Source organism: Rhinolophus sinicus, chromosome 8, assembly GCF_057876585.1.
Source record: "Rhinolophus sinicus isolate RSI-liver-muscle chromosome 8, RSI-T2T, whole genome shotgun sequence".
Classification (NCBI taxonomy): Eukaryota; Metazoa; Chordata; class Mammalia; order Chiroptera; family Rhinolophidae; genus Rhinolophus; species Rhinolophus sinicus.
This window is the reverse complement of record NC_142508.1, coordinates 2,819,388-2,843,584: the sequence shown is the minus strand read 5'-3', so window position 1 is coordinate 2,843,584 and position 24,197 is coordinate 2,819,388. Positions and strand designations below refer to the sequence as shown.

The 24,197-nt window shown below is 44.0% G+C and overlaps 2 protein-coding genes across 18 annotated transcripts in view; one reads left to right on the top strand and one right to left on the bottom strand.

Annotated features, from left to right (window-relative positions):
* XRCC2 (X-ray repair cross complementing 2) overlaps positions 1 to 7,060 on the bottom strand; it is a 42,741-nt gene extending 35,681 nt beyond the window's left edge. For 2 of the 10 annotated variants that reach the window (XM_088799788.1, XM_088799786.1), the window contains exons 1-2: positions 5,657 to 6,327; positions 3,327 to 3,436 (exon numbers count right to left, since the gene is read on the bottom strand). The gene's annotated coding sequence lies outside the window, so the exon portion shown is untranslated. Of the gene's footprint in view, positions 1 to 3,091; positions 3,154 to 3,326; positions 3,437 to 3,792; positions 3,933 to 5,656; positions 6,328 to 6,638 lie in introns of those variants that run through there. The other 8 variants (XM_088799790.1, XM_088799791.1, XM_088799794.1 and 5 more) reach the window with 8 other exon arrangements.
* Positions 6,429 to 24,197, top strand: part of ACTR3B (actin related protein 3B) — a 46,300-nt gene continuing 28,531 nt past the window's right edge. For 6 of the 8 annotated variants that reach the window (XR_016021876.1, XM_074315106.2, XM_074315104.2 and 3 more), the window contains exons 1-2: positions 6,436 to 6,566; positions 19,096 to 19,151. Coding sequence is in view for 5 of the 8 variants with exons in the window: in XM_074315106.2 (XP_074171207.1) it covers positions 6,523 to 6,566; positions 19,096 to 19,151 (100 nt within the window). In the remaining 3 variants the exon portion in view is untranslated. Of the gene's footprint in view, positions 6,567 to 19,095; positions 19,152 to 24,197 lie in introns of all 8 variants that reach the window. The other 2 variants (XM_074315105.2, XM_074315107.2) reach the window with 2 other exon arrangements.

Genomic DNA, 24,197 nt, shown 5'->3' with positions numbered 1-24,197 from the left:
GCCCACTGCCAGCACCTAAAAGGTACTTCATAAAAAATGCACAAAGTCAGAGCTGAGATCCGAGCCCAGGCAGTCTGCCTTCCAAGCCCATACCTTTCACCAATACAGACTACTTAGCTCGGAATTACAGCATTGTTAGCACTGTGACGAGGAAAAGTCCTTGGTCACAAGGGAGACCTGGTAAGAGGACACGAATGATTAAACATAGCTCATCTCCACTCACGGAAAAACGTCTTAAATCTTAAAGTAATAGTGAGGATAGGACTATTCCAACCCTGTTTGAATCCCTTAGTTGTAACCCTAACAGCCAGCACAGGGCTGTGTGATTGTGGCCACACAAATCTAAGGTGGAGAGAATTACTACCGAGGCTGCTGAGAATTGGGGCTGTGGTGAAACGCAATACGTTCTATGCCACTGTGCCTGGTGCGTCTACAAACAAAACTCAGAAAAACCCTTCCTCACAGATAAGGAAACCAGCGCTCAGAGACGGGAAATAACTCATGTGGAAACACATTTAAGTCTCTAAAACGGGACGTGAACAAAGTTCTGAAAGACTGCAAAATTTGGGCTCTTTCCATACTCAAACAGTAAAATTAATCTCATACATTTTTTATTGGTATAAATTAATGCAATTAAAAATGTCTGGATTAAGACGACAGTATGATTTTTCCCTTAACCAATTGCTATTTGGCACCATTTCCAAGGATCAGGAACACTGACTATACTTTCTGTTTGCTGAGAAACACCCTGTACCTTCAGAAGTAAGCAAGCACAAGAAACAGTAAGACACGGCACGGGAATGTTGTAATTTTGTGCCCAGTTTTCAGACACTTATTGTTGCCATCAGAGTTTCTTCTGGATGAAAAGACAGACTCAGCAGGCCTGGGTTCTCCCTCCCCACCTTCCTATGCCACTCTGCCTTTGTTCCCGCCCCTGCTCACTACAACCTGAGTTCCCCTGCACAACTTCTGTCCCAAAGGACCGAGTCAGTATCTGGTGAAGAGATTCTGAAGTGGCACGGTCTTGGTTCATTCCTTGTATTATAATTACATATGAGTTGCTGCTGTGCTGCTTCTAAAAGAATGTTCTAGAATGGATATCATTAAGGAAAAGAGAGGCCCCTGGGAAGCCAACTCCTCCAAAACCTGTTGCTTGTGAGATTACACAATGGCAAGAAACATTTGGACTTAGCTCTTGGCAGTACACTCTGTCCAGATTGCTTGGCATCCAGCGACGCTACTCAGCAGTTTCATGCCTGTTGGCAAAAGTTACATTTTTATTGGCTACTGCTCAGTCTCCACAACGTATAGTGACTGCCTAATGGGAGTTCAGGGGCATTTGTTACTGGAAATAGAAAACATTCAAGGTGAAGAGCTCAAATTTTTCAAAGTGCATGTGAAGTGATCGAAGGGCCAAGTTAGTCTGAAGGACCAATCGCTGAGATTGCTTCTGGCTCTAACATACATTATACCTGTGTTTACCAGATGCTGGTTGTAGTAACGCGATAGCATTTTCCTGTTTTCTCACGAGGTCCTCACGAAGGTGCCCAGGACAAAATTACGTCTTTAATATACCCTAACTTGAAAAGTCTGAGCTTCGGTCTTCTTTTTTGATGAAGGGAGGTATTTAGAACATCCACCTCATGGGATTGTTATGAAGAGTCAATGTGATGATGTACTGAAATGCTTTGTAAGCTAAGACATTATCGTAACGCAGTTCTCCGTGAGAACTGGGTAGGAAGTAGTTACAAATAAAACCCCAGCACTGTGTGGTAGGACAGAAGACCTTAATGAGACACACACCTCCAGATCTCATCACTGGAGTCTGACTCGTAGATAAAGACTTAGTGATTGATTCCTCAGTAGAGGCATAAAGAAGCCCTCAGCCTATTTTATTGAAGGAAAAAATGAAGTGGATTTGAATCAAAAGTGGAAGGGTGAGTGAGCTTGGAACAGAGTCTTGAAGGAGGAGATGGGGTCGGTGAAGAAGAATGCTCTAGACTGAGGGGCCTGCACAAGACCTGCCAACACAGCAGGCTGGGAATGTGCTCTGCTGTGCCCACATGTGGCAAGGGGCATCGTATGATGAGATGAGATATGAAAGGTGACTCGGTAGCAGACCACAGAGGACCTTGAATGTCATAATCAGGGGTTGGATCAAATTCCATAATAATAGCGAGTCCCTGAAGGTTTGGGGAAAGTCCCTGAAGGTTTGGGGAAAGGAGACTGACATGATGTACAAACATTCTCTGTTTTGGCAGGACGCCTCTCAGAGCAGCACTACTTGCCCCCAGAGAAGTCTCAGACAGGCCAAAGCATGGAGCCAGGGTGGCTGATGGACAGCTGTGCAGTTCAGTTAAGAGCGGCAGGAAGACAAAAAGCAGGGCTGCAGACAAGGGGAGTGGTGGGATGGGGTGAACAGGCCTTGGCAGCTGAGTGGTACTGGACGCGAGGCCAGAGAGGAGGGGGTGTCCAGACCAGGGATCGCCCGCCATGGAGGAGGCAGAAACACAGCACCGTCCATCTGAAGACGGTCAGGTCAACTTACCCGCCTTGTGGTTTCAGGTCTGTTACCACCTCTGACACAGTCACCACGGTCTGGCCAACTGGCTGCAGCTGGGACCATTTTCTACCACTCCTGCCAAGACCCCTGGGAGGTCCATTGAGTGCAGTGACAGGCCCTTCCTCTTAAAGGAGAATGCCAGCTACTTTCAAAGGCATGCGGCACTCATTTTTGGGGACTCCTTTCTCTATTTGCATCCTATGGCAACAGAGAACACCCAGATCGCGCCTGCCTCCAGCTCTGCGATTCAAGATTCACAGAGCGGCTGGGTGGGCCGTTTTGAAGACAGCCTTTCGTTTTTTGTGTTCTTTTTCCTTTTTGGCCCAGCACAACTAGTTAAGTGCAGGAAATTAGGATCACATTGTCCCACTGACTAAACCCCATTCCATGGACAATCTCGAAGCTCTGATTATTTTATAAAGTAGTCCTCATAGGCATAAAAATGCATCAAAAGGTGTTTACTAAAAGTTCATCTGAGAGTAGTGCTGGGTTGTGCAGCACTAAGGATAGTAGCTAAGAAAAAGTTACCTCAATGGCCGGAAGAGATGCTGGGTTCTGTACAGGAAGTGTTCTGGTTTCCATGTTTCTGCCTGTTGGGAGGGGGGAGTAGGAGGCCATGGTTGGGTAGAAGCACAGTAAAGAGATGCCTTGCAAAGAAAGCCAACTAAAATGTGCCTCTTGGTACAAGTAGAGAGAATTTTGTGCAATATATTGGAGGGAGCCAACCTCCCTTAGCAATGTAATTAATGGCGACTGTACTTACCATGCTTCTCTCTGGCTGTTTTGCTCTAAGGCACTTGTCAGGGATGCCATCAGTCTCTGGTCTATAGGCGTTTAAGACGTAAGAAGAATGATACAGAAGAACACGTTGTACTATACAGAAGAAAAGCACAAAAAGACAAAAACAGTAAGAACACTGACATGGGAATTATACATAATATCCACTTTTATTTGCTTAAAATATTTAAGATACCAGATAAAAAAAGCAAGGAAAAGCAAGTTTTATGTGTAATCTAGAGGCTTAAAAATTGCTTAGAGACTTTCACTTATTCAATAGCTATTCCTTGAGTGGCTACAGAGATGCCAGGCAGTGCCCAATGAACTGAAGATAAAAATATATATGACAGTTGTACTCTTAGACAGTTCTCATCTTAGTAGACAGTTCTACGCTTCTCCTGGGGTACTGGGGTGACAGAAGTGTGACCATTATGATACCACCCAGTAAGTACCAACGTGGAAGGATGCCGCTGGCTCTCTTGGAGCAGAGAGTGACAGTCTTTTGTGAAACTGAGGGACAGCTTCACAGAGGTGGCACAACTCCAGCAGGGGCAAGAGGATGACTTGTTTAAACGACAGTTCCAAGCAGAGGCTAGAGGAGTGAAAGGGCATAGAATGAGTAAGAGAAAATGGTTTAAGTAGGAAAATTACGAGTGAGGCAGAAACTATTGGCTGTCATTCCCCTTCCTGCTGATCAAACCCGACTCCAGTCAGGTACTGGCAGCCATATGCTTCAGAGGACACAAGACCCCTGTCCAGCCCGAGGGGGTCACCCTTCATAGTCTCAGCCGATCACAGTGCATCGGTTCCCTTTACCAATGGCTGCTGGTGTTATGAGGTGAACTGTCCCCTAAAAAGACAGGTTGAAGTCCTAAAACCTGGTATAATGAATGGGATCTGATCTGGCGTTTCTAGGCCTTTGCAGCTGTACCAAGTTGAGATGAGGTCATTAAGGTAGCCCTCAATCCAGGAGGACTAGTATCCTTATAAGAAGAGGAGAACGCCACATGAATGCAGACACACGAGCTGGGAGAACAGCCTGTGATGGCGGAGGCCGAGATCGGAGCGATGCACCTACCTACCAAGGAACGCCAAGGGTTATGGGCAACCTGCAGAAGCTGGGAGAGAGGTGTTGTCCCCTGGGGCCTGCAGAGAGGCCAGGGCCCTGTGCACACCTTGGTTTTGGCCTTCTACCCACCAGACCTCTGAGACAGTAAGTGTCATTGTTTAAAGCCGTGCAGTTTGTAGGTAATTGTTACAATTGTTACATTTGCTTTGTTACAGCAGCCCCAGGGAACTGATGGAGCCAGGTGAATAAGCTAGGGCCTTCTGGGAAACTTTCCTTCCACTCTCTCTTAGAAAGGAATCTGATGGGGCATTTCTCCCCCATTTTTGCCCATTGCAGTTGGTGTATGGAGCGGCTGCAGCCATCTCACATCGCCAAGGGGGTAAGTCTGACAACAACAGCCATGTGCAGAGCCTGGTAGAATAAAATGCACAGGCCCATACCGATGACACCTGTGGTTGAGTTACACTGCAATTTCTGGATTTCCCATCCCATGACATAATAACATTTGCTCATTCCTTGGGCCACCTTAAGTTTTCTGTTACCTGCCTTTGAAAACATCTTAACTGATACCTCCAAGGTTAGGGGTGTCCAGAGGAAGGAATGGAAGTCAGGAAACCTTTTATTTCCTACCAGCTTCTGACCATGGTGAGCATTTCCAATACGTCCTAGGCAGTGGGGACACTCCCCCAAAGGGACTTTCTTTATAATGAGCCCGTCCCAAGTCCCTATAAAGGCTTCTTACCTCGTGAAGTGGACTGGGCCACCTATGAGTCTCGAGGTCCTCCTGGCCTTTGCACATGTTACCCACCCAGAGACACTCAAGTGCCCCACACTGTCCACCAGGTAGCTCCTCTCTACCCACTCACTGGGGTTCAGCTCAGAGACCATGGCTTTGGGAAGGCTCCATGGACTCCCATGTCAGGGGTAGGGGCTCTGTGAATGGCTGTCTGGGTACCCTGGGCTTGGCCATCCTGGCATCACCACCCCTAGTGCAACTGCCCGTAGACTTTGCTTTCTCTCGGTCGATTCTGATACTTGGAGTATCCTGCTCACCAGTTCATGCCCCATCTAACACAAGGCCTTTCCTTCTTCTAGGGAAAAACACACACAATGCTTTTAATACTACTTAGTTAAGTTACATGAAATGACATCTCCAGAAAGCTCCTACAGGTTAATGTCAAGAATTTATGGAAAAAAAAACATTTATGAGAGGGCACACAGCAGGAAGCAAGTGGGACTTTTAGTACCTTTGTGACGTGGTAGGTGGTTGACGACTCTGGTCCCCGGTCTCAGTAAGAACTCTGGGATGAGTCCATCTTTGACACTTGAAAACATTTTCCCCGAATACAATGACCTTGATGTGGTGTTAATTCAAGCTAAGGACATTCATCCTTCATGCTGGCCATGCCTTTGGGATATTTTCTTCTCTTACATAACTGACGCCGTGTTCTGCTAGGCGTAAGTCTAACAGTGTCTTTTCTCTGTAGGGCGACGTGTATTCATTCATTCAACCAACACTTGGGTGCTTACCGTGTACGCACCAAGTCCCCTGCACACCAGGGCAGTCCTGGGCCACCAAGGGTAAACCAACACGAGCTGTCACCGAGGGGAGCCTATAGTCCAGTGAGGGGACGGACGACAAATAAATACATATAAAAATTTTGCTTCAAGTGTCGCGAAGGAAAGCAATAGATGCCTGAGATACAGGGTAAGGTGCGAGGGGACAGCTTCCCCGAGGTGACATTCGAGCCCAGACTTACAGGATGAGAAGGAACCAGGTAGACTTACAGATGAGGAGCCAGGCCTCGGAAACCGGGTCACGTTCACGGTAAGTCAGTTAAAAATAGTCCCCAATCTCCTCAAGGTTGGGCGTGTGGGCAAGGAAGCCGCGCCGCCAGCACTAAAGATGGCGGGACGGGGGCGGGGCCTGGAGTGCCCGCGCCGTGATTGGCCGGATGGAGCGGCGTCACGTGGGTGGCCGCCGAGCATCCGGGCTCCCGCGGCGGCGCTGCGGAGGCTCCCGGGAGCCGGCTGCGCGGGGCGAGCGCGGCGAGCGGACAGCGGCGGGGCCTCCGGGGCCGTCCGCGTGGGCCTAGCGGCGCGCGTGCCGAGCATGGCGGGCTCCCTGCCTCCCTGCGTGGTGGACTGCGGCACCGGGTAAGAGCCGCTGGCGCCCAGCCCGCTCCCGCCCCGGCGCCAGGCACCTGCCCCGCGCCCGCCCTCGCTCACCTGGAGGCCGAGCTGCGCCCGCGCGGCTGCCGGTCCCCGTCCCGCTCCTCTGGAGCCGGGAGCGCCGCGCGCCCTGGCCCCGCACCTTGGCCGGGACAGTCGCGGCAGACGTCCCGCTCCGCCCTCGCGCCGGCGGGCGCCCCCTGGCCTCGGCCTCCCGGGGAGGCGGCGTCGGGCGGGCGCTGCGGGCGCTGCGCGGCGTGTGCTCCCGCCCCTCCCGCCGGGCCCGCGTGCGTGCGGTGTCCGCTGGCCGGGGGTCTCGCCCACCGACGTGGGGGGCTTTCACGTCGTGACCAACTTGACCCCTTTTTTGCAGCCCGCTCTGCTCTCCCCCAGGACTGAACGGCTCACCCAGGCTGCGCTCTCGCTTTAGTCGGTGTAGACTCGCCTTTTCGCTTAAACAGGTTAAAAAAAAAAAAAAAAAAGGGGTGGGGGTGGGGGGGCTCCATTTTGAAACCCAGAAAGTTTAAATTTGGGAAAGCGTATTTGTGGTACAGTTTTATGGTCCCTTTATTTTCTGGGTGAGATTTGCTTCTTGAGACGTTCAGATGTGCAGGGGAGACCTTTGCACATGTCCTGCGCTTGCCGTGGTCCAAGCTTAGCTGGTCCTGGGAAGGTGCGTACAAGCCCGTCCAGCCGGTCGTTTGGAAACGCAAGGTCGCCTGCTTGCTTCCTGGATGAAGTGCTGATTAAAATCGCCTAGAAGTAATGTAGCCTCTGAAAGTGTTTTTCAAGACGGGGTTGTAGTCATTTCTGTCACCAAATATTCCATGGCACGTGCCTCTCAGCCTCGATTCTTTTCTGTAGCAAAATGCAGTGGGTTCGGTTTCCTTGACAACCTTGTGGGGGTGTCTTCTTTACTTTGCTGCAGTCCGTCTCCTACTGATGCTTTTTTCCTTTTGCTGCTGAAGCCACCAGCAGTGGGTACAAGCTGGAAAAAACACCCACAAAAATAAACTGCCTCTTTGCCTCTGTACTAATCTTTTTGAAATATGCACTGTACCAGAAGTATTGTGGCTCTTTATTTTAGAAGTCGTTTTGCGACCCAACGGACAAGCCCAAATCAGCGCTGGTGTTAACACCCCCAATTGTTAACTCCCTTACGCATCCCCTCCCGCAAGCTAGTGTTCACCCCACGCCCACTTGAGGTCTGGTTGTGTCAAGACTGAAGGCAACAGGTAAAAGTATTTTTCATGCCCAACATGAAAAATGGGAGACTTTTGCTTTTGTATTTCTGGTCTTGTCAAACTGTTGAAATACAAGGCATGTCTTGGCGGTAGGAATACAGTAATGCTCACAGAGTTTGTCACCTTTAATATTAGTAAGCCGAGGACCTAACTCATCATATTTGCTATAAATATCCAAAATGGGGTGCCCAGTGTTGACCTTTAGAGGTACGTGATAGGAGTAACTTTGCTCTGTCCAAGGTGTAACTGCAGTATGTCATTGTTTTGTGGCCCAAAGTCATGTTCTTGTCTCCAAGCTTTGGTGTCAACTTAGAAACAGTGGCACAGAATCTCCCCAGTGGGTCTCACGTGGACATACTCTGTCATGGAAACGACTGGTCACTCATGAAGTCCCAGTGTCCAGTGTATGGCCAGAAGGAGCAGCCTGGAAGAGCCTCGATTTCCTGACAGCATCTAAGCAGGTCTTAAATTTCCCGGAGAGTTAAAATGGTTTTTGTATTGACTTTTGCCTCAAAATAGGATAAAAAGGGGTAACATGCAGATAAAAGCAACCACGGCCAAGGAAAAGAATGGGCCTGGGGGTCCCCCTAAGGTGTGGGCTGGTGGCTGCTGTAGTTTAGGCTCACATTTGGCCTTAGTCGTCCTGTCTGACAAAATTGTAAGAGCCATCATCAGTTATGTAATTCCTGTCATCAGGAAGGGAGAAAAAGGCCCGTTACTCTGGTGGAAGAGCTTTGTGGAGTACTAAATTCTAGAGTAAAAATTCACATTGAACTATACATGGTAGACACTAATGATTTATTAGATAGCGTACTAAATAGTATTTTTTATAGCAAAATACATTCCATCCCGGTAGCCTCGCATTCTCTAATAAACCCTGAGACCAGCTCGCTGAGCACAGGTGTGCTGGGGGCCAGTTAGTTTAGACCAAGGGATCCGCCTGCTCTGAAGAGAAAGCTTCGTTTATTTTAAGGAATTACTAGGCTGCATAGTTTTCAGAGAAAATCCACAAATACTAATCTCACTTTTGGTAACCAAACTTTTAATGAAGATATTTGTATTTTTCAAACTTATTTTGCAAAAATGTCTAACCTACTGAAAAGCTGCAAGAAGTGTACCGAAAAACTATATGTTCATCCAGTTTCACCAACTATTGACATTTGCTTTATCATTTTCTGTATGTCTATATGTATTATTATTTTTCTGAACTGTTTAAGTATGGTTTTATACCAAAATACTTCAGTGTATACTTTCTGAGAACGAAGAGCTCTCATACAATCACAGGCGAAAGATCGAAATTAGAAGATTTGACATCGTGCGATAGTGTTACCTTGTATGCAGACTGGACTGACATAGATGGCCCCATTTATGTCTTACGGAGTCTCACCTCTGCTCCCTCGTCTAGCACCACAGACTGTGTTTGCTTGTCATCACATCTTTGTAGTCTCATTTAACTGGACCAGTTCCTTAGCCTTTTTCTGTCTTTCAAGACATTGACATTTTTGGCAGCCAGTTGTTATGGATAATGTCCCTCAATTTAGGCTCTCGGTGCTTCCTTGTGATAGATATAGGTTATGCATTTTTGTCAGGAATGCCACAGAAGTGACATCAATCCTCCTTAGTGCAGCCTGTCAGAAGGCCTGTTGTCCCCTCAGTGTTATTGAGATGTAATTGACATGTAACATTGTGTAAGTTTAAGGTATACAATGTGTTGATTTGATACATTTATATGCAAAATGGTTACACTGTAGTGTAACTAACACTTCCATCCGGACACATAATTACTGTTTCTTTTTTGTGGCGAGAACATTTAAGATCTCATCTCTTAGTGACTTTCAAGTACAGTGTTGTTCACTATAATCACTCTGCTGTCTCCCCAGAACCCCTTCATCTGATCAGAACGCTTAAGATAGTGCTGGGCCTTGTGCTTCTTGAGCTTCACTTGGACTATTTGGATACGGTGATGTCCACTTGATTTCTTCACTGTATGGTTTTACCCTTTGTAATTAATGTCGTTTCTGGAGAGCTATTTTGAGCTTATGTAAATACCGTGCTCTTCCTTAAACGTTCTCCCATTTGTCTTAGTACACTTTGGTGATTCTTGTCCTAATTGGTTATGATAGTGATAGTTGCAAAAAATGTGGTTTTAGAAAAACCCTAGTATTATCTCCATTTGTTAATTGACAGCTTGCTATCAGGAAGCACTCTTCCATGGCCCCCATTTATTTAGTTGTCATCCGCATGGGTTATTTTATTCAGAGGGTTATAATCCATTATGGCATTACTATATGCAGTGGGTTATTATCTGTTATTATTTGTTTTGGTGCTTAAATTGTTCCAGATTTGGCCAACAGAATCCCATTCAACGTGTTTCTGGTGGTTTTCACTCATGTCCACATCATTTTTTGAGCGTTTTGCTACGTATTATCAAAAGACTGCAGTGATAGCCTGTGCAATGCATGCATCTTTTTTTTCTTTTTCTTATTCTTTCTTTCTTTCTTTTCTTTTTTTTTGCTGGAGTATCTCTGGATAATATTCTAGAAGCAAGATTTCTAGGTGTCAGGGTGAATGCATATGTAATTTTGCTAGACAGTGTCAAATCCCACCCCGTAGTGTGTGCCTTCACCAGCAATGTACAAGTGTGAGAGCCGGTGTCGTCTCAAACTCACCAAGAGTCTACTGCCAATTTTTTTTACGTTTACCAATTAGAAGATAAGAAGTTTTGGTATCTTATTTCAGTTTTAATCTGGATTTCTTACATTACTTGGGAAGGTGAGTGTCTTTTCATGTAGGTAAGAGGCATTTGCAGTTCTGTTTTCTGTCTCATCATTTCTCTAGCCCATTTTTCTGTGGGTTTTTGGTCTTTTCCTTTTATTTTTAGAAGCTCTTCATATGCTAGGGTGTGTTTGGGGCCCCATGTACCCCCCACAGGTCCAGTGATTTGCTAGAAACACAGGACCATAGTGAAAAGGTACAAGCTAAAGCACCCAAGGGGAAAGGCACATGAGGTAGGTCTGGAAGAAGCTTCCAGAACCCTCAGTGGAGTCACACAAACACGTTTGCTCAGCACCCAGTTGTGACAGCACAACAGGGAAGCTCGTTAGAGACTCTGCCCTGTGTTTTCACTGGGGACTGGTCATGCTATCCTCTGCCTAGCACATACCGAAATTCCAGAGTCCCACAAGGAAAGCAGGAGGTCAGCATAAAATGTATTGTTTGCGTGGTTTGGACACATTGTGGTCCACTCTTATCATTTAAGGATGATGGGAACTCTCAAACTGGAGTGCTCATGTGCCAGTCAAAGGCAAGGCTTGTGAGCAGGCCTCTCTAAGGAGAGCAGTCTTGGGTCTGTTAACTCCTTTCTGCACCTATGGGTATTAACCCTTTGTGACCTAAGTTGCAAATGCATTCTCCCTATGTATTATTTGTCTTTTGCCAGGCAATGATCTTTTTTTAATTGTTAGTACAGTTACATAGATTTCAGGTGAACAATTCTGTATTATGTCATCTATAAATCCCATTGTGTGTTCACCACCCAGAGTCAGTTCTCCTTCCATCACCACGTATTTGTTGATTTTTTTTTTAAAGCAATCAGGTGTATTATCTTTTCCTGACTGTTTCCGGATTTTGAGTAATAGTTAAGAGGATTTTTTTCCCATTTCCACATTATATGGGTTTTTTAAAAATGTTTTTTTGTTTTGTTTTGTTGTTTTCATTTAAGTCTGTAATCCACTTGGAATTTATCCTGGGATATGGTATGAGGAGTGGACCCAGTTGGACCCAATTCTGTTTTCCTTTCGGCTATCCAAAAGAGAGGAATGAAAAAAACCAGAAAACCCAGTGCTTGAATTTGCTGCCTTTATTGTATACTGAAATTGTCTGTGCCCTTGTGTTTATGTCTGGATTTTGTCTAGTGTGGCATCAATCTGTTCATGTACCAGCACCACAGAGTTTTAATTACTGAGGATTTAGAAGAATATTTGATGGGGTTGGCCTTCCCTGCCCATCCTTTCTTTTAGGGTTTTCTCATCTATTCTTGCTTGTTCCTCCAAATGAACTTTACAGTCAGCTTCTCTAGTTTCACAGGGAAAATCGCCTGATAGCGTTTTTATTTGGATTGTATTACATTTATTAGTTAATGGAGACCATTAGTCTTCCCATCAAAGAACATGAGGTGTCTTTCTATTAGTTCAAGTCTGTTTTGTGTCTTAGGAATACTGTGCCTGTCTCAGGTGGATTTCTTGTTCCGTTTACACTTAAGCATGTGGTTTTCTTTTCTGCTGTCATAAATGGTGTATTTTCTTTAATTTTTTGTTTTTCTTGAATATATTAAGGCTATGTTTTTTGTGTTAATTTTATAACCTGCTACTTTATAAAATGCTCTTATTGTTTGTATGAAATTTTCCCTTGATCGTTAGGGTTTTCCAGATACAACATTTTTTCATTGGCAGATGAAGATTGTTTTGCCTTCTCCTTCTTTCCATTTCTACAATCTCTGTTTTGTGTGTGTTTTTTTTCCCAGTGGCCATTACCTACAAAATAATATTAATTAGGAATGGAGTTAGTGGGCATTATTCTTTTGTACCTTACTTTAATGGGCTAGCTTCTGGTGTTTCTAAAATAAGATACTGACTTTTGGGCTGGTATAATCATACACACACACACAAATATATGTATATAAATGTGTATAAAAATCATGTGAAGAAATTATCCATCAATTTCTGTTTTTTGGAATGTTATAACTTGAATGGGTGTTGGATGTTGTCAGATATCTTTAACATAAATGAAACGTGTTTTGTTTTTCTTTCCTTAGGCAGTTTTTGTGCTGGATTATATTAATGGCTTTCTTAATATTGAACCACTCTTGCATTCTGACATGACCCGTCTTGATCATGACGCATTATTTTTTGATGTGTAGGTAGATTCTGTTAATATTTTACTTAGATATTTGCATCAATGTAAGTGTGTGTGTGTGTGTGTGTGTGTGTATGTGCACGTGCGTGCGCGCGTGCGAGTATCCTCTTTCTGGGTCTTCTGTTATTCATGTGTTGAATTTTGGGACTGTTTCTCTGATTTTATCTTTCTCTCTGGTTTTTCATCATTCTGTCTTTTTTCTTCTAGGGTATTCCTCACTTTATCTTCTGGCCCTTCTCTTTAGTCCTTTCATTCTTGCCCTAAATTTTTAATTTTCAAGAGCTCTTTTTGTTTACTAATTTTGTTTCACTAGTATCTTGTTTTTGTTTCTTGCGTTCAATATCTTCTCATAGGATATTGATGATAGTGTCTTTTTGCTTGTTTGTTTGCTTGTTGTTTGTGGTATTGATGAGGTTTCTTCCTATAGTTTCTGTTTCCTCCAGGTTGATTTTTTGAGTTGTCTGTTTTCATCTCTGTATTTAATGGTAGAGGCTTTCCTCAGATGTCAGTAATTTCTGGCTGCCTGCTCATGATTAAAAGTCAGAAGATTAAAGAGCTGTTAGATGGAATCTCTGAATGTGTGGATTTGGCTTACTGATTTTGAGCTTTACCAAGGGTGACAGAGGTGGGTTGTTTGTTGGGGAATTTTCTGGTTTTAGGATCTTTAGATTTCAGAGAATGCTGGGGTTGGAGAAGAGCAGTTGCCCAGCAGTGTGGGGCAGGGGAGGGGAACCCAGGCCCGGGGTTTGGGGCCCTTCAGTCCCAGTCGCACAGGGTCCCATACAGCTCCCCGTTCTGGAGCTTTGGAGGACCCGGCTGTGTGTTGCCTGGTTCTCAGCTTTTGCCTCTGCTGCTTTTCCTACATCTCCAAAGCCAGGTACCGCTGACCTGCTGTCCAGGGCCAAAGTTTGCTACGGCCTCCTCTTTTCTCCATATTGTGTGGTTTAACATGTCTTTTAAAACATCATCCTGCTTTGCTTTTAGTGGGATTTTGGGGCAGAGTGACTTTAGATGTTTAGTCCATCGTTTTAACTTGGAAGTCAGAATTCACTTAATAATGCCCAGAATCCACAGAGGCCACTCATACCTCAGGAGCTTATGCTTACCAAGCAGAGCACAAAATGCTGCTCATAGGAGGTGAGATGGACATGTCTCATAGGTGGTAACTTACAGATCCAATAGACACCAGGATATTGGATTAGATAAAACAATAAACTTCCACATGCAAAGTGCGCTCTGTGTCCTATGTACAGAGACCAGTCAACAACCCAGGGAATGTTGGAAGAGCTTGAGCATATTACAGTGTACAGTGTGGGGAGTGTATTATTTAGAAACCTATCATTAAGATCTTGGAACAATTTTAGTTTAGTTTTATCAAAACTGTATTCTCAGGTAATTGTAGTCACATTTATTTATTTATTTATTTAAGTGTTAACTGAGAAACTCTTAGGATGGAGTCGAGCTGTTCTGGTTGACGTTTGGGGTTTGAGGCTGGACCTCATAAGGGTCTTCATCAAAAGGACTTCCCTGCAGTAATGTGGTGTGACAAACACTGTTCTAAGATGTGACATTTCCACTTTGAAACATAAATTAATTGCGCTTACATTGTCACCTTCTGCTCTAGCCAAATGGTTGTAGGAGGAATTTCAACTATCTGTGTGTTGCGTTGACAGTAGTCAGATGAATTCTCCTGACTGCAGAAAGTTAGTGCTGTGGAAAGCAGTGGCATTTAACAAACTTTGCACAAGGACTGTTTAAAACATTTGGGGCAAATACAGATCTACTGTATTTATAGAAAGAGACCTCGGAAGATACCCAAGAAGAGGAGAGGCTAGAAGGTAGATGGGTGTGGGGGTGGGAGTGACATTTCTCACTGGCTGCCTTTCTATAGTGTTTGGGAGTTTGAACTAGGAGAACATATTTGTTTAAAAGGTACAGTTGTAACTAACAGTCGGTATTGCTTTATGCAGCTACTGATTCTCTTTCCGTATCTGTCCTGATTTCCATACAAAAAAAGTTCTCAGGCCAAGGGAGGCATGGAAGGTGGCGTTGAGCTGAGACTGTGACGCATCTGTACATATAGTTAATGTATTTCTGGGAACGAGGCCTGCGCCGCCATGCAGGCTCTCCTTCTGGAAGATAGTCTTCAAATAAGCAAACAAGAAACCAGGGGCTTTCATGTAAAAGTCACTGGTCTTGGTTCCTTATGTACACATGTATCAGATACACATAGAGTTGGAAGAGAGTATGACATTTTAGTATAGCCAGGGACTTCAGGTAGGAACTATGAAGGAAATATTCAGGAAAATAATTGGTGGAGTTGATCATCTAACCTGTTTAAACAATTATATTTCAGAAAACATACAACTGAAGATAAACAACACACCGGGGAAAATTAGCGCTTTATATGAGCAAGTGTTAATATCCCCAGTATGTAAGTGTTCACACAAATTCGCACAGTGTTCTAAAGAAGACAGAATTGCTACATTTGAGTCCTGTCTTATGAACTCTGGCCAGTATTAAACTTCAGCATCATAGGTACATTTTATTTGGTTACGTGGTAGATGGTTTTGTTAGAATGTGAACGCAAAGGTGAGGAGCTTTCGTTATATAAACATTGTGAAGTTGATTGCCTGGGGATGGACTAGTCAGTGGTTCCTAAGCTGGTTGGCCCTCAGAAGCCTGGTGGGAGGGAGGGACAGATGGTTAAAGTATAGATGCCCAGGCTCCTCTGTGACTCTGGGGCAGGGAGTCTCTTTTGGAAGCTTCCCGGGTGGTCCAATCAGCCAGGCTCAGTGCGTTGTGTCTAGAAGCCCCCTACCCAGATGCTCTTACACTAGCCTGCCAGGTAAAGTAGGCCTTTGCTGCAGTGAAAAGTACAATCTGAGGTCATGTCGCTAACAGGTGAGCATTTTGTGAAGCACTCTGAGTGCCAAGGCCGTCCCCACCCCTTGGCCAGCACCCTTACAATGTGCCTGCTACGTAGTTTCTAGCTGGTAAACTGGTTGGAATAAAGATGCTTTTTGGTTTCCATAAGTGGTATCTTGAACACTTTCCTCATTTAAGGTTATGTTTTACTTGTTTCTTTTGCTTTCTGTTCTTTATGTAGCTGAGCCGTTTTGTCTAAGACCACCTCTAATAGGGCATAGCAGTCTAGCACTGAGTCGGCCTAGGAGAGGTCACCAGGACCAGTTCTGGATGGTTCCATTTACGATGTTGTATTCCATAGGTTCTCGCTCAAGTGTGAGATAGCCTTGTTGATGAAGATTTGATAAAAATTTTAAATTTGAATATCTCATTTAAAAAAATGGTGTTAAACATTCATTGTTTTGTGATTATTCAAAGTAACAAAACTTGCTTTGATGCTACTTAAGGAATAGCACAGGAAATTTTAAAGATACTAAATTACCAGAAAGTGATTTGATATTAAATTACCAGAAAGTGATTTGGAAACACTGGCTCTTGCCAGTGTTTTTCATGATTTTAGTTTCACTAGGATGGTAAGGGAAGATCTCGCAGTAAGTTGTTAATACATAAGAATATTAATATATCTTAATGTCAGTTTGCCTTAGTCATGAAAATCACTGTTTGCTAAATGTTCTTGCTGCTGAAGTACCCATGTGACTATGGCAGAAGGCCTCCTGTGAAGGCTGTACTATCCACGAGGACGCTGTACCTCACATTCTGAACATTCTAGCAACTGTTGCCAAGTGGCACCATCAGTAGTGAGTTGAATTTTAGCGCCAAGGGCCTAAAAATGCTCTTGTCCATTTCTGCAGCCTGACCCTTCGCTGCTCTGAGCCAGTTTTTGATTTCAGGATACAAACTTGGGGGCAGAGATGAGACCCAGGAGTGGGAGGACGTCTGTTGTCCACTTGGTTCACCACGTGTGCATTTCCTGTCCGTGTGTCTGTGGTGTCCAGAGCGTGTGCAGCAGAATGGCTGATGGGACCTAGGACACAGGACAGACCTGAAAATTTTCAAAAATTTCAATGAGCAAATATTTGAAACATACAGAAAAATAATAGTAAAAAATAACAACTAAAACGTAGATCGCAAGCTGGGATTTGAACCCAGGCAGTCTGGTGCCAGCGTCTGTGCTCTTAACCAATACAATACACTCAACTTCCTTTCAGAAATACAGAAAGTAATACGACAGATGAGAATGATACTTAGCACCTGATTTTAATAAATGTTAACATTTTACTATATTTGCTTTCAGGTTTTATTATTATTATTATGAGTTAAAGTTTATCGGGGTGACAATGGTTCGTAAAGTTACATAGATTTCAGGTGTACAATTCTGTATCACATCACCTATACATCACATTGTGTGCTCACCGCCCAGAGTCAGCTCTCCTTCCATCGCCATGTATTTGATCCCGTTTACTCTCATCTACCACCCATTCCCGGTTTTGTTTTTTTACGTAACCCCATTACACAAATACAAGTGTTTTCTCATCTGTGAGAGACTGTGTTAGACAATGTGTTGGGTCTTTTCTGGTCCCCTCAGGTCGCTTTTCAGCTTTCCTCTTTGACACCCTGGTGCTTTCCCCGCCGTCAGACAGTGATCGCCTTTTCTCACATCTGGTGAGAACTCCTTCAGCAGATGCTTCCAGAGTGTTTCCCGTGTCCCAGGCTCTGTGCTGGGTGGAGATACAATCAAGAAAACGGACCACGTTGTGGTCATCACGCAACTGAGAATCTTAGCGTGGGAAGGTGGATTTCTTTAAGTGCAGGGTGCATAATTTTTTTGGGGGTGGGGGTGAGGGTGGGGGTGGGAAATGTGGCCTGTTGAAAACACAGACTTAAAGGTGATGATTTTAGTGATTCCTGGCCCATGTGTCAGACCCCGTAGGCTTCTTTAGCCTTGGGTCAGCAATTCGGTTTATTTACGTATATTCGTTATCTGGAATATACTCCAGAAGATGGTTGAATCGGGGATGATCCGGAATTTTAAAATTCAACATTATGTTGCCTTCCTTCTGGAAAGCTCCCAGGCTCTGGGTTGGCTTTGAACTGAACCCTCTCTGTGGGTCTTGTGAGCCCCGGAGTGAGGCACTTGTGGGAACACTGTACTTTGGGACTTTGTGGGATGTGGGAGGGCCCTCTGCTGGGTCTTGCCGCTTAGAAACTCTGTAGGGCCCAGTGGGTCTCAGAGCCTGGCCTTGCCCAGCTCTTGTGGCACCAAGACCTCAGATCTCTGGAGACTGAGCAGTAAGTTGTGATTTAAGTGGAGCTGGCTTGCTTTTTTTATCTTCCCAAACCCTATTCATTCACTGTGTTCAAAAATATTAATAGGAAAGTTAGCATATGGTAAAATGCATTTAAAATTATAAAATTAATTGGTTAGAATTTGGAATGGATTACCACATCAAAAAATTAGTATCAAGCATCTTGAAAGCATTTGTAAAATAAAATGAATTGATAAAGGTACTTTCAACACTGCTAGCAAATATTTTTATTCATTGCAAGCATCATGCAGAATGACGCCCGTTGTCCAGACTTTCCTCTTCATTACAGCAGGCCGGATCAGAAGGGAAGCGCTGACGAGTCTTCTCAACTTTTTATTTCCAGCAGATGGTTCCGAGTGATGGTACCCTCCCCCCGCCTCCTTTTTTAAATTTAGGAGATTAGCAAATGATTTTGGAACAGATAGTAGCATTTTGGCATTCATTTCAGTTAAGACTTTTGGAATCTATCAGAGAGTATCTTGACAGAAAATGGGCTTATCCTGAAATAAGACGATAAAGAGATGCTTCTGTCAGATATTTTCAGGAGGTGGTACTAGCTGTTTCTAGACATATGCCATGACATTTTAAGAAAATTATGTAATCATTTTCTACCCCCCAAAAGTTCATCAAGTTGGGAAGGATGTACACTTCTTTGAAAGCCAGTTCTGAAGTAGCACCTGCATACTTTTATTGGGGTCTTTTTTCTGCTCACTGGCTGTTGGGCTTTGGGCAGCCTAATTTTCTCAGTGCTTCAGTTTTCTCATTTGCAAAATCGGGGTAATATTTACTTTCTTCACAGGGTTTTTGTAAAGATTAAGCATGTAAAATCCCTTTTAAAGTTATTAGGGATACGCAAGTGTAATTTATATGTTCATAGACGTGTGCAAGAATTTTTCCAATAGAAATCAGCATAATATTTTACGTTTTTGTAACTGCTTGCTTATCCGAAATTAGTGTTTGATTCTCTGTCATCACAATGTTGTTTTTTTTTTTTTTTTAATTTCAAGAGAGTATTTTGAGGCTTGCTATTTGAGGACTTGGAGAGCTTATAATAAGAGACATAGTGGGATGCAGGGGAGAGTATTATTCTCTAAACATGTGTCGATGACTTTGTGCTTTTAGGTACAGCAAGCTGGGCTACGCAGGCAACACTGAGCCCCAGTTCATTATTCCGTCATGTAAGTAAAGCTCCGCCCACGGGTTATAAAGGCTTGTGTTTCTCAGCGTTGTTCTAAGCACTGTAATTCTGTTCCCCAAGGTGTACTAATAACTTACTTGCCATCTTCACTTTGGAGATTGTTCTGGTTCCCAGGGAGGGTTGTTTATTTCCACACTTAGTTCCTGAATGTTGTTGTTGGCTGTGCTGTGACCTAACACCCCTCAGGCTTCTCATCCTTCCTGGCCTCTTCTGTCACAGCTCTGTGTCACTGTCATTGGCCTGTCTGTGAGGGTGACGAGTAGGGCCTTTCATCAACCAGATGTCGGAGCTGTTTGGAAGAAGTACATCTGGTTCTTTCAGGTTAATTTGTACTTTTTAAGTAAGTACAGGTTTATCGGCTTAGCATCTCTGTGGGCTGAATAGCCATTGTACTCACTGTTTACTCTATTGAAAGACTTTTGTTTTTGTTTCTGAAATGAAAGTCCTGTTTTACTGTGTTAGGAAATGTTCTGTTTTTGTTTAAATTTTAGACAGTAGAGAATGATAAACTGAAAAGAAGACATGTCCTCACATTTTCCCATGGGAGTCTCAAGGGTCAGGTCAGTTGTGTAAAAGGTAGAATTCTTCTCTGAAACTAAATTCTGGGTTGTAATTTGGAGACAGTTGACCAAAGAGTAGGTATATCAATCAAGAGGGAAGTGAAACTCTGCCTCCTGCATGTAGCTCTGGTAAGATACGTGATCTTAGACATTGTGAGCTGCTGTGGGGCCAGCAACATGGTAATGCCAGGCTCTCGGGACCAGCAGGGGACGTGCGTGGCTTGGGAGGACACCAGAGCGGGAGGGAAGGCGCTTGGTCAGTGTTTACTCAAGGGAAGACGAAAGACATGTGGGTGGACATGGGTATTCACATCACTAGAAAGTGTACTCCAGATCCCTCGAGAACATCTGTCACCTCATCCCACTTCCTGTTTGCTGGGTAGCGGATAATGATTTTGATTTTCTAGGTCTGAGTACTTTGATGCCATGACGGGGTGTCCTGGACACTAGGCACGATTGGTCTGCTGCGTCCTCATTTTTTGTTCATAATTTGGTGTATTAGTTTGCTGGGGCTGCCATAACAAAATAGTACAGACTGCATGTCTGAAACAATTGGAATTTATTTTTCACAGAAGGGAAGCTTCAAGTCCAAGGTCAAGGTGCCATCAGGATTGGTTTCTGGTGAGGCCGCTCCTTGGCCTGCGGATGGTGGCTTCTCACTGTGTCCTTGTGTGGCCGAGAGAGAGGGGTCCCCGGGGTCACTCCCTCTTATGAGGACACCAGTCCTGGGGGTGAAGGCCCAGCCTCTTGGCCTCAGTAAGAGGCCGTCTCTCCAGTGCACTCACCGGGTGCTCAGGGCTTCTGTGCATACCTTTTGAGGGGACACAGTTCAGTCCATAGCCGTTGGCATTTTGTAGGATACATCAGACTTTTGTGAATTTTATTATCGTGAATGGCCCAGAACTTGATCGTTCTATGCCAAACTGATAAAAGGAACTGCCTGACTTTTCAAAGCAGATTAAAGTCTAACCTTGTCAAATGCAACAACTCTAAGAGGCTGGTCTTGCACCTTGTGCTTTGATGCTTTGGCATTTAAATCTGTCAGCAGCATTTAGTTGTCTGAGACATTTAACCTGTCATCATTAATAGAGAGGGGAATTGAAGTCAGTTATTAGCAGGATTTCATTTGCTGTCAGAAGGCCTGGCAGCTCTCAGATGGGTGCTGTCAGAACCTTTGCAGTGGCAGAAGCTAGAAAGATAATAAAAATGTCAGAGATGTGGGAGTAAAAGAAGAGTTACATTGTTGCTGAATTTGTTGCGAAAGAGCAGCTGCAGGAGGCAGGTTAGACGTTTGCGCAGGAGTCGGGTGTTCGGACCCCTAGAGGGACTTGGTTACTTGGGCATTTGGCCCACTGCTATGTTAGTGCTGGGAGCAGAGGCGAAGTTCAAGCCGTGTGTGCTAAAGTGGGATCCAGAGAGAAAAGGGGGCTTCTGTGGATGTGTGTGGCTGCGTGGTAGGTGCTGGAAGGCTGCCTCTGAAGCTGGAGGGCACAGAGGCGAGGGTCACGCGTGTGCGTGAGGGAGGGGTGGCCGCACTCCCATACGCTCCCAGCGGAGCCGAGCCCAGCGCAGCGGATGTGGGAGCGCAGAGGAGGCCTTGGAATCGCCCTCTTAAGGAACTTGAGCTTCGCTTTGCTACTGGGAATTTTCCAGTTGTTTCCGAGGCTCCCGCAGAGACCTGGCCCCGACTGGAGAGGCGCCCGGCCTGTCCTGCTCTGTCGTAGCTCTGCTTGTGTCTGAGTTGTTTAAGCCTCTACAGAAATTGCTTGATTGTTTGAAGGAAAGATTTCCCTACGTTTTTTTCCTTTTCCTTTAAGCTGTCAGAGAATATTTGGAATCACTGAAAAGTTTCAGACAGAGGAGTGTGTGTGGTGATTGCATCCACAGAAAGAGGATATGGGAGGGCCCCGGAGGGGCAGGAGAAAGCAAGGACATTTTAGGTATCAGGGTGTGAGGAGTTCGTGTGTGAAGGTCCAGTAGGCAACTGGGTAAAGGGCTTGATGCTCTGGGGGAAGCTCTGGACTGGGGACCGAGGCTGAGCCCGAGACGGTTTTGCTTTTTTGTAAAATTTAGATAGAGGTCTTTAAAATCTTTATTTTGGCAAAAAAGAAAAAAGAAAGAAAGCAAAGCGAAAGCTATTATAACAAAGACCCATGTAGTCACCACGCAGATGAGCAAATGTTAACGTGACCTAATCTGGGAAGTACTTGGTTGCACACGCGGATGGTACCGGCCCTCCCTCCTCCTCTCGGCCCTCCCCGCTGGTGGTGGTTCTCGCATCCAGTCCATCCCTGCTTGCTCCTTACATTACAGATACCAGGACACAGTCACAGATGTGGCAGTGTTTTGTGGTGTAAACATTTCCAAAATGGTATCATACTGTGAATAACTCTCTGCATTGTTCTTCTGACTAAAACCCTCCGTGTTTGGTTGTCGGACTTCTCGGTGTTGATGTTCACACTAGGGCCCACATTCCACCAGGTGCTTCCATAGCAACTTTTTCTTTCATTTGGGCATTTTCCACTTTTCTGTGTTATACAAACTGGTGCAGTAAATATCTCCTTATCCACACGTGCTAGTTTCCCAACAGAAAATAGAGGGACACAGGACTGTTTGGTCATTCCGGGGTGCCACTCTTCAGCGTGTCAGGGGTTACCGCGCTGCTCTTCTGAGGCTTGTACTGACCTGAACTCCCATCAGCAGTGGACGAGCTTTTGCAGAAACGTCCTTGACAACAGTCGGTGCTGTGAGACTGAATATTTTTGCCAGTCTAGCGACTATAAAATGATGTCTCACTTTTTTGATTCCTAGTAAGGTTCAGTACATTTCATCGCCTGTTCATGTCTTTGCCTCTTTTTCTATTGCATTTTTATCCTTTTTAAATGGACTTATAGGAACCCTTTGTGTACTCCGAATACTAATTTGTTGCATGTTTCTTATATTCTATGACATCTTTTTCAAATAATTTCTTTTTGTCCAGAAGTTAGAAAATTTTGACAGAGTCAAGGTTTTCAGTCTTCTTTTATAAATTGTTTCTGTTTTAACACATGCATTTGTACTTCAGTCATAAGACTTTCTATACTTTCTTCTACGGAAACTTTATTTTGTAATGTGGTGTGAGCGAGTTCATTTTGTTTGTCTTCCAAATGGAAGGCCACTGTCCCAGCGGTTCTTACGGAGGCGCGTATCCTGGTGGGATGTGTGTCTTCATCACAGTGCCATCCCACACGTGCCTGCGAGACTCTGGTTTCAGCCACATGTTTGCTTGGCTCTGTCCCAAATCTGCGCTGTTGCTTTAGCATGTGTCTTGATATCTGGTAGGTCTGGTTCCTCCTTTTTCTTTCTCAGAATAGCCTTAGCTATCCTTAGGCCCTACTCTTTACTGTAAGTTTTGGAGTCAGTTTAAAGTCTGTGAAAAATTATAATGGGGTTTTGATTATAGACACATTACATTGGTAGATTATTTGGGGCAAGTTTGAGCTCTTTATGAATTGAATTTCCTATTCATGAACATGGTATATGTTGTACTGTTCATTCATGTCTCTTGTGTCTTCTGGTAATGTTTGTGAAACTCTGCAAAAGGCTCAGGCAACCTTTTGCTAGATTTATTCTTAGGTACCTTTATGTTTTTGTTGCTGTTGTGAATTTTTTTAGAATTGAATTTTCTAACTAGCTAATGCCAGCACATAGCTGCTGAGTTTTTAAAATTGTTTTTGAATCCAGCAACCTTGCTGACTTGTCTGATTTGTTCTAATAGTCTGCAGATTCTTTTAGTTTTCTATGCAGATGTTGGATTAACTGCAAATAATAGTTATTTTGTCTCTTCCAATCCCAATACTTGATCTATATTTTTGTCTTGGTCTTGTTGCATTGGCTAAAACTTCTGCCATAGTGACTAGAATTGGAGATAACAGGTGCTTTTGTCTTTCTGACTTTAAAGAATGGGTTAGTGTTTCATTAGTTATTACTGTAGGATTTTGTGGAAATGCCTTTGCAGTTTAGTACAGTACCCTTCTATTCCTAGTTTACTCAGAGGTTTTTGGTTTTTTAAAAATTATTATTAAATCATGAATGGATGATGACATTTAAGACCATTTAAGACTTTTTGTGTATCTTTTGAGATGATCATATGGTTTTGAACATTTAAACCCCTAATATCATAAATCCCATTAACATGTTCAAATGTTAAAGTCATTTGTTTCATTCTTGAGATAAACCCTTCTTGGTTATGAAATACCAAGACATATATGCTGAACTGTATTTGCAAATATTTATTTGGAAGTTTAGGTATTTATTTTTGCATCAATGTTCAAAAGTGAGATTGGTCTATAATTTTCCTTTCTTATACTATTTTTGTCTGGTTTGTATATTAAAATTATACTGGCTTTATAAAATGAGTTTGTTAACTTTCTTTTTCTATTTTCAATTTACATGTTAGGAATTACTTATTCCTTGAAGGTTTAGTA